General features: G+C 46.6%; 1 protein-coding gene across 1 annotated transcript in view; it reads left to right on the plus strand.

Moving 5' to 3' along the window:
- STKLD1 (serine/threonine kinase like domain containing 1) overlaps window positions 1–14077 on the plus strand; it is a 595840-nt gene that overhangs the window by 342005 nt on the left and 239758 nt on the right. The window contains exon 10 of the mRNA XM_069609351.1: window positions 433–563. Within this exon, the coding sequence (XP_069465452.1) occupies window positions 433–563 (131 nt within the window). The remainder of the gene's footprint in view (window positions 1–432; window positions 564–14077) is intronic.

Raw genomic sequence — 14077 nt, forward strand, 5'->3', positions numbered from 1 at the left:
TTTTGTCCATCTTCCTTTCTTCATATATCTGCATACTTACCTTTCTTGGTATCCAGACTTTTTTGCTGCCAAGATTCCACAGCAGCTTTTTTGACAGATTGTATTTGTTGCTGCTGAATATTTGCCACAGAATGCCAGGATGAGGTCTGGGTAGCACAATATGGGACAGGGACGTGTGGGAGAGGGGTCTGTGGGGTTCCTCCGGCATTTTGTGGCAAACATCAGTTGGAAAAAATGTTTACAAAATACAGCATCGAAATTTGTCATAAAAACACATGGAACCCCTTTGTTCTGTCATCTTCTACCCCATCCTCTTTTATTCCTTCCTTATGCCTCTCATTCTCTCCATATTTTCTTTACCTGTTATTCCTCTTATGTTCGCTCCAACATCACTCACTTTGCATCCCTTTTCATGCCCCCTTCCGTGTACAGGAAGCTTGCTGATCTACCGTATGTTAAGGAGTGTCTGGCCCTGTGTGGTTCGTCTTTGTGCGGGCTGAGGAAAGAGATGCCTCCCGAAACAAAAGCAGAGCTTGAAGAAGGAGGAATTGAAAGAACCTTGGGTATGTCGGCTATTGGGCGCTTGAATTTGTATGTATAGGTTTGGATTTGTATTTATTTGAAATTCAGGAACGTCAATTTTGTTCAGAAATGATTACAATAAAACATTTGCAGGTGCCGGAAACATTCCCCAGAAAGGTACCTGTAGAACAGCAGAACAATAATACTCTTATGTCCCTGCCCTTTCATGCATACTCATGGGACTTCTCTCGGGACTGGGGAAGGGACTGGAGAGTCTTGCAAAGCAGCCTTATTGAATCTTGAGCACGGATGTGCTTTGCCACGCCTTGCATGGTTCCTTCTCCACACACCCCACCCCAGCCCAGCCCAGCCCGCCCAACCGCCAGTCCCGTTCTCCACGTCAGACGGGGTGGAGCATCACGCCAGCAGCTGCGCCTTGTTGCACATAAAACTACAGTACCTGGAGCATGGCACATACTGAGTTCTGCCGGTGCAATGGGTGCCAGCTGAGTTTTTTCCTCTGTGGACCCGCACACTTTTATGTTTAATGTTTAATCTTTTTAGAGGAGTGTGTGAACAACTGGACATAGCCCAGGGACAAAATAAACAAAGACATTATAAGAAACAGGTGTCTTACAAAGGTATCACTCACCCAGGGGGCCAAGTGCCTTCAACTAAAGATGAGTGCTGTACAAATATACAAAATGACTTTATTACTCGGCACTGGAGGCAGTGGTGGGGTCAGGTAAGGCGGAAAGGGGGAGAGGGGAAGAGGGTGTCTTTTTTGGCCAGTAAGTGAACTTTAAGCCGATTGTTGAACATATCCAGTTGGGCTGGAGTGAGGCGAACAGTCAGAAAAAGCAGAAGCAAGAGAAGAAATGGGGGCATGGGACAGTGAGGTTGAACGCAGAGGAGGATTGGAGGGTGTTAGGCAGAAAACTGTGCAGTTCCCTTAGGGACCACTGCAAAAGATTTAAGACTACAGGTGTTGGCAGTAAACCCACTTGGTAGCAGTCTGCACCACCCAGATTTACCTGGTAGCTGTGGCTGAGCAGTCAGACTTCCCTCAAGAAGAGTTAGGCAGTATGCAAAGTATACACAATAGGCACTCCGACACAATAATACAAGCAAACACTGACCAGAGCTTTGGTATCAAAGTATATAATTATTTATTTAAAAACACACAGTTGAAACACTCCAGCACTCTTATTGTAAAATATTCTAAACACAGTTACTATTGTAATATATACACCCCTTTTTCCTTATCAGATAAGTCACAGTAAAACACCACTTATTTTCATACAGAGGTGAGCGCTTAACTAGATTGCACTCTAAGAAGTTTGTGAAAAAGGGAGGGAAAAAGACAGAATATGGAAAGGTACACCACTCTAAGATTCAGGAACACTGTTAGCAAGGCAGAAAAGCAAAAGTCACTGGTGAGCCAAAGTCCAAAGGTTGGACCCACTCTTAGAGAGAGCAGAGCACAAATGCGCCCAAGATCACACAGTTACACTAGGCGTAGAAAGTCTTGCAGAGGGTTCAAAAAGAGTTTAGAGAGACTTTAGGAAAGTTTAGCCAGGGTGTCCCAGACTAACCCAGGTTCGAAAGCCAGGGGCTAAATCTACCCCGTACAGTTGGTAGCAAGGGAAGCCAGGCGGGACACGGTACCTTAAGTGGGAAGGATCCTCCAGCGGTGGCAGTTGTTCCTGGTAGTGGGTGCAAGTTGCGTCGTCGTCCAGGGGAAGAGAAGATCTCGACTTGGAGGAAAGATGAAGGTCGTTGCACTACCAGGGAAGAAACCAGCCGCAGAGTTTTCCGGTTAAAGGTGGTACCTTTGTTTCGCGGTCGTGGTAAAACGTGGTATCCCGGTTGCCGGGGTGCTTGGCCCAGGCAAGGCGGCCACGAGGTACGTCGGGAAAGCGAAAAGACGGTGAAACTGGTTATCCCCACCAGTCAAAGGAAGAAGACTCTCCGGCGGGAGAGCTCCTCTGTCGTTGGGAAAAGTGGTGAGGCAGTCCAGCAGGGCTCCACCGGTGGTGGTGTCGTGGCAGGTCGGCTCAGCTTCTCCCTCGTCGGATTCTTAGGTCCTGTGGCGACTTCTGAAGTTCCAGTCCCCAAAGCCCTGCTTTTATGCAGCAAACCCCCATTCACTCAGCCTAGCTGTCACTCAAACATGCTAAGTGGTGAGCCGGCCGGCTCACCACTTGGGCCAATCAGGATGGAGTGCGACTTGAGTTGTCTAGGCAACTCAGTCCAGGGTGCCTAAATTCCCCTCCACCCCTCCTAAGTACCCCAGACAGAGTGGCACCACTTTGGAGGGCTTCTGTGGAGAAGCCCACCAAAAAGTGGAACAAAGGGCTCGACTTGGGTTGGAGTCACAGAAGAGAACACAAACACCATTTTAGAATCAAGTTTTGGCAAAAAATACCAACCGGAGAATTAATATTAATTAAATAAACAGGCGGTATGTTCGAGGCTACCGTAAATAATTAAATAAAGATAGTAGCCTAAAACAATGGGAAATCCCATAGGAAAATATTCGCGGTTGAATATAAAAAGTAGTATCCACTGCCACCATCCAAAACTCAATCAGGGGGGACGGAGACGTGCCCCCTCGACTAACAGACCCCGGGGCAATTGAATTGCCCCAGCCAGTACATCCACAATATGATGGTTTGTACTGGTTCTGTTCAGAATTTAAGACTAGTAAAGTCAATGGTTACTTTACATGCCCTGGGAGACAGTAGTCAGTCCCAGGGTATGGAGTCTATACTGGGGGGTCCCTATGACACCCCTGTTGCACTGCACTGAGGGTGCTGTGTAACACACATCACAAAAACACATGAAGCCCTATGGAGTAAAAGACCCCATAGCCCATTAAACACATCTAGATTCAAATAAACACACTCAAATCATGCCCAAGAGTGAGGGTAAAAGAGTCTCACTGTTGGCAGGAGAAAAAAATAAACCCCAAAAATCCAGCAAAGCTGCTGGGGGACTCACTAGGTTAGGAAATTCAGCCTAAACAGAGAATTCTCCCTAACACTCGCCCCCCCCCCCCAGACTAAGGGACAGGAGGATTTAATCCACTCCTGGATGAACCTCATACCTCTAGTCGATGACATAATCCTAGAGAGTCCATCAGCATTTTGATGGTGACACCCTGACCTGTGCTCAATGGTGAAATCAAACCCTTGCAGGCAGATCGACCATCTCAATAGTTTTGGATTTTCCCCCTTGGTTTGCATTAACCATCTCAAGGGTTGGTGGTCAGTCTGAATGACAAAAGTAAAACCATACAAGTATGGCCTAAACTTCTTCAGTGCCCACACAATAGCAAAGCATTCTCTTTCTATTGTTGCCCACCTTGTCTCAGGATCCTTCAGCTTACGGCTGATGAAGCAAATGGGGTGCTCCCTACCCTTCTCATCCAGTTGGCTTAGAACTGCACCTATACCTACATTGGAAGCATCAGTTTGTACAATGAAAGTTTGGTGGTAGTCAGGAGCTCTCAATACTGGAGCTTGGCAAAGAGCTTTCTTCAGTTTTTCAAAGGCCTGATTGCACTCCTCATTCCATTTGACCTTTTTAGGGAATTTTGGAGAGGAGATTACATTCAGTGGAGAAGCTATGGTCCCATAGTTCTCAATGAAATTCCTGTAGTACCCAGTGAGGCCTAGGAAGGCTCTCACTTGGGTTTGAGTAGTAGGTGTTGTCCAATTTTGCACAGCTTCAATCTTGCTGAGCAAAGGCCTTATTTCTCCACCTCCTACCTCATGCCCAAGGTAGACCACCTTACTTTGACCTATCTGGCATTTACTTGCCTTGATAGCCAAATTGGACTGTCCAAGAGCCTGCAAAACATGTCCTAGGTGGTTCACATGATCCTCCCAGGAGTGGCTGAAGAATGCAATGTCATCCAAGTATGCCATGCAGAAGTCCTCCATCCCAGCTAGAACTTGGTTCACCATCCTTTGGAATGTAGCAGGTGCATTTTTTAATCCAAAAGGCATGACCTTAAACTGGTACAAGCCAATTGGGGTGGAAAATTCAGTTTTCTCCTTGGCATGGTCTGTCAAGGCTATTTGCCAATAGCCTGACGTAAGGTTGAATGTGCTGAGGTACTTGGCTGCACCAAGTTTATCCACCAACTCATCTGTCCTTGGTAAAGGGTGGGCATCAGTCTTGGTGACTGCATTAAGAGCTCTATAGTCCACACAGAATCTCAAGTCTTTGGACCCTGCCTTTGGTACTAACACAACTGGGCTAGACCATGGACTAGTAGAGGGTTCTATTACCCCGAGATCAAGCATCTTCTTGACCTCCCCCTTGATATGGGTTCTCACATTTTCTGACATTCGGTATCCTCTGCTTTTGAAGGGCAGACAGTCACCAGTGAGTATCTCGTGCTGTCCCCAAGGGGTCAAGCCTGGTGAGAGTGAGAACAGGGAGGCAAACTGATTTAACATAAAGTTGTACTCCTATTGTTGATCAGGTGTCAGATCTGAAGAGAGATTGACTCCTTCAATTTTTTCATCTAAAGGTACACCTCTGAGGAGATCAGGGAGAGACTCACTCTCTTCTTCCTCTGCTGCTGAAGCTAGAAGCAAGGCTCCTACTTCAGGTCTGGAGATGTACGCTTTCAGTCGGTTGGTGTGGAAGACTCTAGGAGCTTCCCTGGGTCTGCCCAGATCCACCAGATAGTTGACCTCTCCAAGTTTTCCCACAACTTTGAAGGGTCCCATCCATTTGTCTTGCAAGGCCCTCTGCCTTGTTGGGAGCATAACGAGAACTAGCTGGTCTTGAGTGAACTCAACCATGTTAGCCTTTTGATCATGCCAATGCTTGACCAAAGCTTGTCCAGCTTTCAGGTTATCACTAGCTTCTGCCATCATGTGTGACATTCTCCTTCGGAGACCTATCGTCACTCTGACTGGCTTGAGGGGAGGAGCGCCTTCCAACCCCTCCTTAATCAGGGCCAATGGACCTCTGACCGGATGGCCATAGAGAAGTTCAAAGGGAGAATAACCTACTCCCTCTTGAGGGACTTCTCTATAAGCAAAGAGAAGGCATGGCAGTAGAAGGTCCCACTTTCTTTTCAGAGGTTCCTCTAAAGCACCTATCATGCTCTTCATGGTTCTGTTAAATCTTTCTACCAGCCCATTGGTTTGGGGGTGGTAGGCGGTTGAGAACTTGTAAGTAACTCCACAGGTTTTCCACATGGCTTTCATGTAGTGGGACATAAAGTTTGACCCCCTGTCGGATATTACTTCCTTAGGAAACCCAACCCTGGTAAAAATACCAAGGAGGGCCTTAGCCACAGCCGGAGCTGTAACAGTTCTCATAGGAATTGCCTCAGGGTATCTAGTAGCATGGTCTACTACAACAGGGATAAACCTGTTGCCTGAGGAGGTAGGGGGATCAAGGGGACCAACAATGTCAATCCCTACCCTCTCAAATGGGACTCCCACAACTGGGAGAGGCACTAAGGGTGCCACATTCTTGGCGCCAACCTTACCAGAAGTTTGGCAGGTATGGCAGCTCTTGCAAAACTTACCTACTTCTGCCCCCATTTTTGGCCAATAGAAGTAGAGGGAGAGCCTTTCCTTGGTCTTCTTGAAGCTCAAGTGACCAGCTAAAGGAATCTCGTGGGCTAAGTGCAAGAACTGTTGTCTGTTTTCTTGAGGCACTACAAGGCATTTGTAGTCTCCAGGTTCAGACTCGGTTGGTTCACTGTAGAAGAGGCCATCTTCCCAGTGCAACCTATACTTCCGAGGCTCTTGCCCATCAGCCTGAGCAGCTGCCTGTTGGCGGAGACCCTCCAGAGTTGGACATTCTCTTTGTCCCTTACGGAAAGCTGCCCTGCTGGGTCCACCTTCTGCCAGTAAAGACTGCAGCCCAGGATGGTCCTCAGGGTCTAGATCTCCAATAAGTTCTTGGCCTCCCACTAGCTCTTCTTCAGAGTCTAGTTCAACCATACAGGGTTGTACCTCCCTCTCAGCCTCAGCTGGAGGTGGAGTTACAGGTGTAACTGTTGGAAGCATTGGAGTGCTTGCTGCTGACTTTTTCCTAGGAGTCTTGGGTTGCCCCTTTGCTCCTGATCTGGTAGTTACTGCAGTGATTTGCTCCAGTGGTAAAGGAGTGATCTCTGTCATCTCCTGAGATAACCCTCGCAGGGTTTTCTCTCTTGCAGGTTTTGTGAGCTCCTGTAACCTTTTACTAGGTGGTCTGGGGGTATGTGACACAACTCCAAGAGCTTTTAGGTCGTTACCCAACAGAACCCTACCTGGCACTTCACATTGTACACCGACAGGTATTTTTACAGCCATGTCATTACACTGGATGAGAACTGGTAACTGGGGACACATCTGCACAGGCCCTCCAGCTAACTTGGTGAGGCATTTGGGTGCCTTAGCAACATCCTCTGCCTTGAAAAATGATTCATCCACCACAGTTATGCTGGCCCCAGTGTCTCTAATGGCAGGAGTCTCCTGACCATTTACCTGGACACTGTCTTTATAATACTCTTTAGTATTATCTGGGATAGAATTATACACATCTAAATTCTGTTGTTCCCACAACCCCAGAGAGACTAAAGAAACACTGGCTGAGACTCCAATGGGTTCATCAGCCAGCAGTAGAAAGTTTCCACTTGCCATGGGGACTTCCTCTTCTGGAGCGAAGGCTAAGGAGGCAAGTTGGATCCCTGAAGGTTTACCCTTGCATCTGGGATCTCCTTTCACATGGTCAGTAGAGCCACAAACAAAGCATTTACCAAATGCCTTCTGGAATGGAGGCTTGTTCTGACCTCCCTCTGGTTTGGCACCAGAGGAGACACTATTCTGCTGTGGTGTCCCTGGTGGCTTACCCTTCTGGTTTTGTTTGGGGCCCTCTTTGGAATTTGCAGTATTAGAATTCTCTTTGGAGTCCTTTTTAGGCTGTTTCCCCTCATCCTTTTTTCTGAGTTACCCCAGAATCCTTGTGAGTGGCCCTGTTGGCAACCTACAAGTCAGCCGCCTTAGCTAGCTTTCGGGAATCTAATTCCTTTGAATCAGCCAAGTGCTGTCTGAGCTCGGGAGAGCAGGCATCATAAATTGACTCTAACATAAAAAGATTCTTCATACCTTCATAAGTGTTCACTTTTTAACCCTTAATCCATCCCTCTAAGTATTTCAACCCTTCACTCACCCAGGTAGCCCAAGGGGTACCATCATGCTTTTTGAGGGTTCTAAACCTCTTAAGATACTGGGAAGGGGTCTTCCCAAACCTAGCTATCAGAGCTAGTTTCACACATTCATACTCTTTCCTATCCTCCTCCCCCAACTCCATTATCACATCAGTTGCAACAGGGGGAAGCCTAGAGAACAACCAGGTGAGTAAGTCATTTCCTGTGATGTTCTGGAGCTCATGATTATATTCAAACAGAGACAACCAATCCAACACATCCAACTTAGGCTCATACATACCAACCAATTATTTAGGCATCCGGGGTCTTTTAGGACTGGACCTTCTAGAGGAGCCAGAGAGAGAAGCATTTTCGACAGATAATTTCTTCATTTCTAGCTCATGCTTGAGCTCCATTTCCCTTAGCCTTAGTTCTTGATTCATTTCCTGATGTCTCTGTTCAGCCAGAGTATTCAGTCTCTTGAACTCTAGTTCAAGTTTCATTTTCTCTAATTCGAGATATTAAGGACTTAGTGTAGGACTTGGCAAAGGCCCAGTAGGTACAGCAGGTAGAGCAGACAGAGGCCTAGGGGAGACAGTCACGGCAGCCTCACCCTCCTCTTCTGACTCTTCCTCAAGATTATCAACATTTTGATCAATATCAATTTCTATACTGTTATCTACATTTTCTGGCATGGTAGGTTCCTCAGACCCATCATCCAGACTTTGGTTAGCTAATAACCTTTCTATTAATTCCATTTTCTTGCCTTTAGTCAGGAGGTTCTTATGCTTACATAATACTCTTAAACAATCAGCAGTTTTTGTAGCAAGGGACTCTTGACTATAAGTTTCCATATTTGACATGTTAGAAAGATTACTTTATCAGTGCTAAGCTTTGTGGTTAGTTGTACTAAGGTATCCTAAAGCACTCTAAAGTGTATACTCAATACAAATCCCACCCCTGCCACCAGTGTTAGGCAGAAACCTGTGCAGTTCCCTTAGGGACCACTGCAAAAGATTTAAGACTACAGGTGTTGGCAGTAAACCCACTTGGTAGCAGTCTGCACCACCCAGATTTACCCGGTAGCTGTGGCTGAGCAGTCAGACTTCCCTCAAAAAGAGTTAGGCAGTATGCAAAGTATACACAATAGGCACTCCGACACAATAATACAAGCAAACACTGACCAGAGCTTTGGTATCAAAGTATATAATTATTTATTTAAAAACACACAGTTGAAACACTCCAGCACTCTTATTGTAAAATATTCTAAACACAGTTACTATTGTAATATATACACCCCTTTTTCCTTATCTGATAAGTCACAGTAAAACACCACTTATTTTCATACAGAGGTGAGCGCTTAACTAGATTGCACTCTAATAAGTTTGTGAAAAAGGGAGGGAAAAAGACAGAATATGGAAAGGTACACCACTCTAAGATTCAGGAGCACTGTTAGCAAGGCAGAAAAGCAAAAGTCACTGGGGAGCCAAAGTCCAAAGGCTGGGCCCACTCTTAGAGAGAGCAGAGCACAAATGCGCCCAAGATCACACAGTTACACTAGGCGTAGAAAGTCTTGCAGAGGGTTCATAAAGAGTTTAGAGAGGCTTTAGGAAAGTTTTGCCAGGGTGTCCCAGACTAACCCAGGTTCGAAAGCCAGGGGTTAAATCTACCCCGTACAGTCGGTAGCAAGGGAAGCCAGGAGGGACACGGTACCTTAAGTGGGAAGGATCCTCCACCGGTGGCAGTTGTTCCTGGTAGTGGGTGCAAGTTGTGTCATCATCCAGGGGAAGAGAAGATCTCGACTTGGAGGAAAGATGAAGGTCGTTGCACTACCAGGGAAGAAACCAGCCGCAGAGTTTTCCGGTTAAAGGTGGTACCTTTGTTTCGCGGTCGTGGTAAAACTTGGTATCCCGGTTGCCGGGGTGCTTGGCACGGGCAAGGCGGCCACGAGGTACATCGGGAAAGCGAAAAGACGGTGAAACTGGTTATCCCCACCAGTCAAAGGAAGAAGACTCTCCGGCGGGAGATCTACTCTGTCGTTGGGAAAAGTGGTGAGGCAGTCCAGCAGGGCTACACCAGTGGTGGTGTCGTGGCAGGTCGGCTCAGCTTCTCCCTCGTCGGATTCTTAGGTCCTGTGGCGACTTCTGAAGTTCCAGTCCCCAAAGCCCTGCTTTTATGCAGCAAACCCCCATTCACTCAGCCTAGCTGTCACTCAAACATGCTAAGTGGTGAGCCGGCCGGCTCACCACTTGGGCCAATCAGGATGGACTGCGACTTGAGTTGCCTAGGCAACTCAGTCCAGGGTGCCTAAGTTCCCCTCCACCCCTCCTAAGTACCCCAGACAGAGTGGCACCACTTTGGAGGGCTTCTGTGGAGAAGCCCGCCAAAAAGTGGAACAAAGGGCTCGACTTGGGTGGGAGTCACAGAAGAGAACACAAACGCCATTTTAGAATCAAGTTTTGGCAAAAAATACCAACCGGAGAATTAATATTAATTAAATAAACCGGCGGTATGTTCGAGGCTACCGTAAATAATTAAAAAAAGATAGTAGCCTAAAACAATGGGAAATCCCATAGGAAAATATTCGCGGTTGAATATAAAAAGTAGTATCCACTGCCACCAGCCAAACCTCGATCAGGGGGGACGGAAACGTGCCCCCTCGACTAACAGACCCCGGGGCAATTGAATTGCCCCAGCCAGTACGTCCACAATATGATGGTTTGTACTGGTTCTGTTCAGAATTTAAGACTAGTAAAGTCAATGGTGACTTTGCATGCCCTGGGAGACAGTAGTCAGTCCCAGGGTATGGAGTCTATACTGGGGGGTCACTATGACACCCCTGTGTCACTGCACTGAGGGTGCTGTGTAACACACATCACAAAAACACATGAAGCCCTATGGAGTAAAAGACCCCATAGCCCATTAAACACATCTAGATTCAAAGAAACACATTCAAATCATGCCCAAGAGTGAGGGTAAAAGAGTCTCACTCTTGGCAGGAGAAAAAAATAAACCCCAAAAATCCAGCAAAGCTGCTGGGGGACTCACTAGGTTAGGAAATTCAGTCTAAACAGAGAATTCTCCCTAACAGAGGGAACTAGATGGTGAATAGACAGAAATACAAGCAGCCTGTTACTGAGGTGCAAGACGATTGGCAGCTTTGTAGACTTGGAGAAGGAACGTGAAAAGGGAGCAGTTGTTGATGTAGAGCGAGCCAGCCAGCATAGTGTTGGTAGATGGAAGGAGGGGGGGGATCTGGGTAGGTTGTAGAGAGTGTGGGTAGGGAAGTTAAGAACATTTTCTAGAAGGAAGGAGGAGTGGAGAGGAGGGCCTTTGAGTAGGCTGGAGCAGTAGTCTAGTTTGATGAGCATCAGGGTGGAGACGAGAGTTTTAGGTTTTGTAGAATGGTGAGCAAGAAATTGAAGCATTTTCTGAATATTGAGAAGTTTATTACAAGCAGCAAAGGCTGTGATAGTGTTGAATTGTTTCAGTCGGGGATCGCTACCAAAGAGGACCCAAAGTTTGCAAGCCTTTGACGGGCTAGCAAGAAGGTCAGGCAGGAATGAGATTAGGGATGGGACAGATGACATTGGAAGCTGGGAGAAAAATGGTTTCCACTTTTGAAGAATTCAGCATGAGGCATTGGAGAGCCATCCAATAACTGATTGCAGTGAGACAGTAGTTCGCCGGGTTCCAAGATGGCTGGGGTGAAGGAGGGAAAGGGAACATGTTTTCATTGTTGTCAGCAATAAGGTGATGGTGAAAGCCAAAGGGCAAGATAATTCTTCCTAAAGTACTGGTATAGAGGGTGAGGTGCAGAGGTCCAAGGACTTATTCTTGGGGGATGCCGACAGGGGTGGGGTCAGAAATGTGAAAGTTTCAGGAGATTTGTAAGGTGCGACCATTCGTGCAGGAGTGTGGCGTGTCAGAAGAAGGACAGAGACTAGATTCAACCATTTTACTGACTTTATTTAACTTAAAAGGGAAAATGAAGTTACTCCTTGCTATCCCCAATCTAGGTGTTTTCCCTACCTAACAAAAGCTAACTCAGGTGCTTGTCAGTCAGCATTGAGTCTCCAAAATAATAACTATCCTCTGTCCAACTCTGATCTGCTCTGCCCCTACCACTATTCAAAAGAACAAAGGTACAGGAGAATGACTCCCTTCTCCTGTACTCTACTTCTCAGCAAAAGTCACTTTAATAGTCAATCTTTAAGTAGTTCCTGGTCACTACTTCAACAAGTTAAATGGAATCGGAACTTACCGCCGTCTCTGCTGCTCGTAATATCCTGTTAACACTGGGATATCAGGCGGCAGATGGTAGGGGCAGTTATCAGACTGCACACTCCACCCCTCCTGGGTCATGTCACCACTCATGACTGCTTCTCTTGTTTGGGGTTTTCTTCCCCTGGTTTCTCCAATCAGCTTCCACAACAGTGCTTGTTTGAAACTAACAAGCTTCTCGTCCTTCTGACAGTTTTCCTTCTGCTCTTTTTATGACACCTGGCTTGGCCCTCCCCAGCAATTATAGTCCTCTTTCCCTTCCAGTTGAGTGCTCTCCATCACTCGTTCATTCTTCTTCTTCTTCACAGTATTGTCAACCTTCGACAGTTGAGTGATCTGTATCACTCCTTCACTCTCCTTCACAGTATTGTAAACTCCAGACAATTGAGTGATCTGTATCACTCCTTCATACTTCTTCTTCACAGTATTGGTATCCTACATTTCTTCAGGTTAAATCATGGGCCTTATGTCACAGTAACAAACAGTGGTTTGATCTTCTAGGCCCTTCTGAAGCCTTGGTGTTATGGTTGGCCCACAAGTGAGTAACTCAGCGAGTTCCTGGACGGAACGGGAGTCCTTGTCCACAAGGGGGAGTCTCTCCCGGTGAGGTCCTGCTTGCCTCTACCCCTAGGCAGGGTATCGCATAGCCTTCCTACGGAGGGTATCGCGGAGCCTCCCCAGGGAGGGTATCGCCTAGCCTCCCTAGGGTGGGTATCATGTAGCCTCCCTAGGGAGGGTGTCACAGGGAAAGACTACCTCCTAGGGAGAAGTGACTTAATCCTGCAATTCATCACACCAGGCTAGAGCAGATCTGCGAAACCCAACGAGCTGGAGAGTGTGGAGAGGAGTGATGGACCATGTTGAAAGTGGCAGAGAGGTCCAAGATGAGAACGGAAGACATTTTGTAGTGGTGAACATAAGTGAGAAAGTTGGAGAAATGCACCAGTTTAGTCTCAGTGGAGTGTTTACTATGTAAACCAGATTGAAGTCGATCTCTGAGGTCATTATCCTCAAGGTGCTTGGTAATCCTGTCAAGTGAGCTATGTTATAGCTGGCAGACAGGAAATGCTGCTTGTAGTATCAGGACGGGGTGGCCAAACCTACTGCAGCCAGTCTAAGCATGCTCACTGTCACAATCGATCAATGTGATTAAGTGGGTGCACGATGTAGCCCAAAGATCTGGGTGCACTGCGCATGCCTCCTATTTCTATTTAATGTTAAAATCGAACAATCGTAAGGATATGTTGGCAGGAGAAAGTGAAAAGTATTAAAGGAAGTATGCAGTAATGCAATACCAATGGTGGTGGTTTACACAGTGCCCAGCCTCTTCATTCCCTTTATCAAGAGATTTCCCCCATAAATCACACCACAAATAGTAGCTATGCACATTTTGCCTCCCAAGCACCCACTTTTTTTTTCTTTATTGATTCCAAGAAAAAGCTCAGGATGAAGTAGGACTGTAAAAACAGTTGCCCTTTAAATTAGTATGTACTGTTTTTTTTAAACAGTTTTTATTATTTTATATAAACATGGTAATTTACAGACTTGCATAATCATGTACATCATATTACACATCAAGTCATGACTAGGTCAGTGTTCCCTAGCAACTGGCAGGCTCCACGCCACATTACGCACCCCAGCTTCAACAGCCAGGGCGGGCGTGTTGCGCGAGGGTTGGTTATCCATATCACTTCTTTCAGAAAGAACAGAGCTCTCACTGCCTGCAGTAACTGTAATTCCGGTGTTTGCTCATCAGACAGCCATTCGGCCACAAATTGTAACTGATTAGCAACAAAATATACTTCAAAATTGGGCACCCTTATTCCCCCGTGTTCATACAAGTTCTGAAGCTTCCATAGTGCCACCATGCACCTCGAATGGCGCCAAAGGAAGCTCCTACATATACCGTTCAGCCTCTGTAAAAGTGCTTTCGGTATTGCAAACGGGACATTTGCAAAATAATGAAGGAGTTTCGGTAACACCACCATCTTCAGCAATGCTGCTCGCCCCATCATGGACAGCGGCAGTCTGGCCCAGAAAGACATGGAGTTCTCAATTTTGTCTACTGCCCTCACTGTGTTCTGTGTGTGTTCTTTCTTAGGATCA

This window comes from Ambystoma mexicanum, chromosome 8 (genome assembly GCF_040938575.1).
Source record: "Ambystoma mexicanum isolate Mex_15411 chromosome 8, UKY_AmexF1_1, whole genome shotgun sequence".
Lineage (NCBI taxonomy): Eukaryota > Metazoa > Chordata > Amphibia > Caudata > Ambystomatidae > Ambystoma > Ambystoma mexicanum.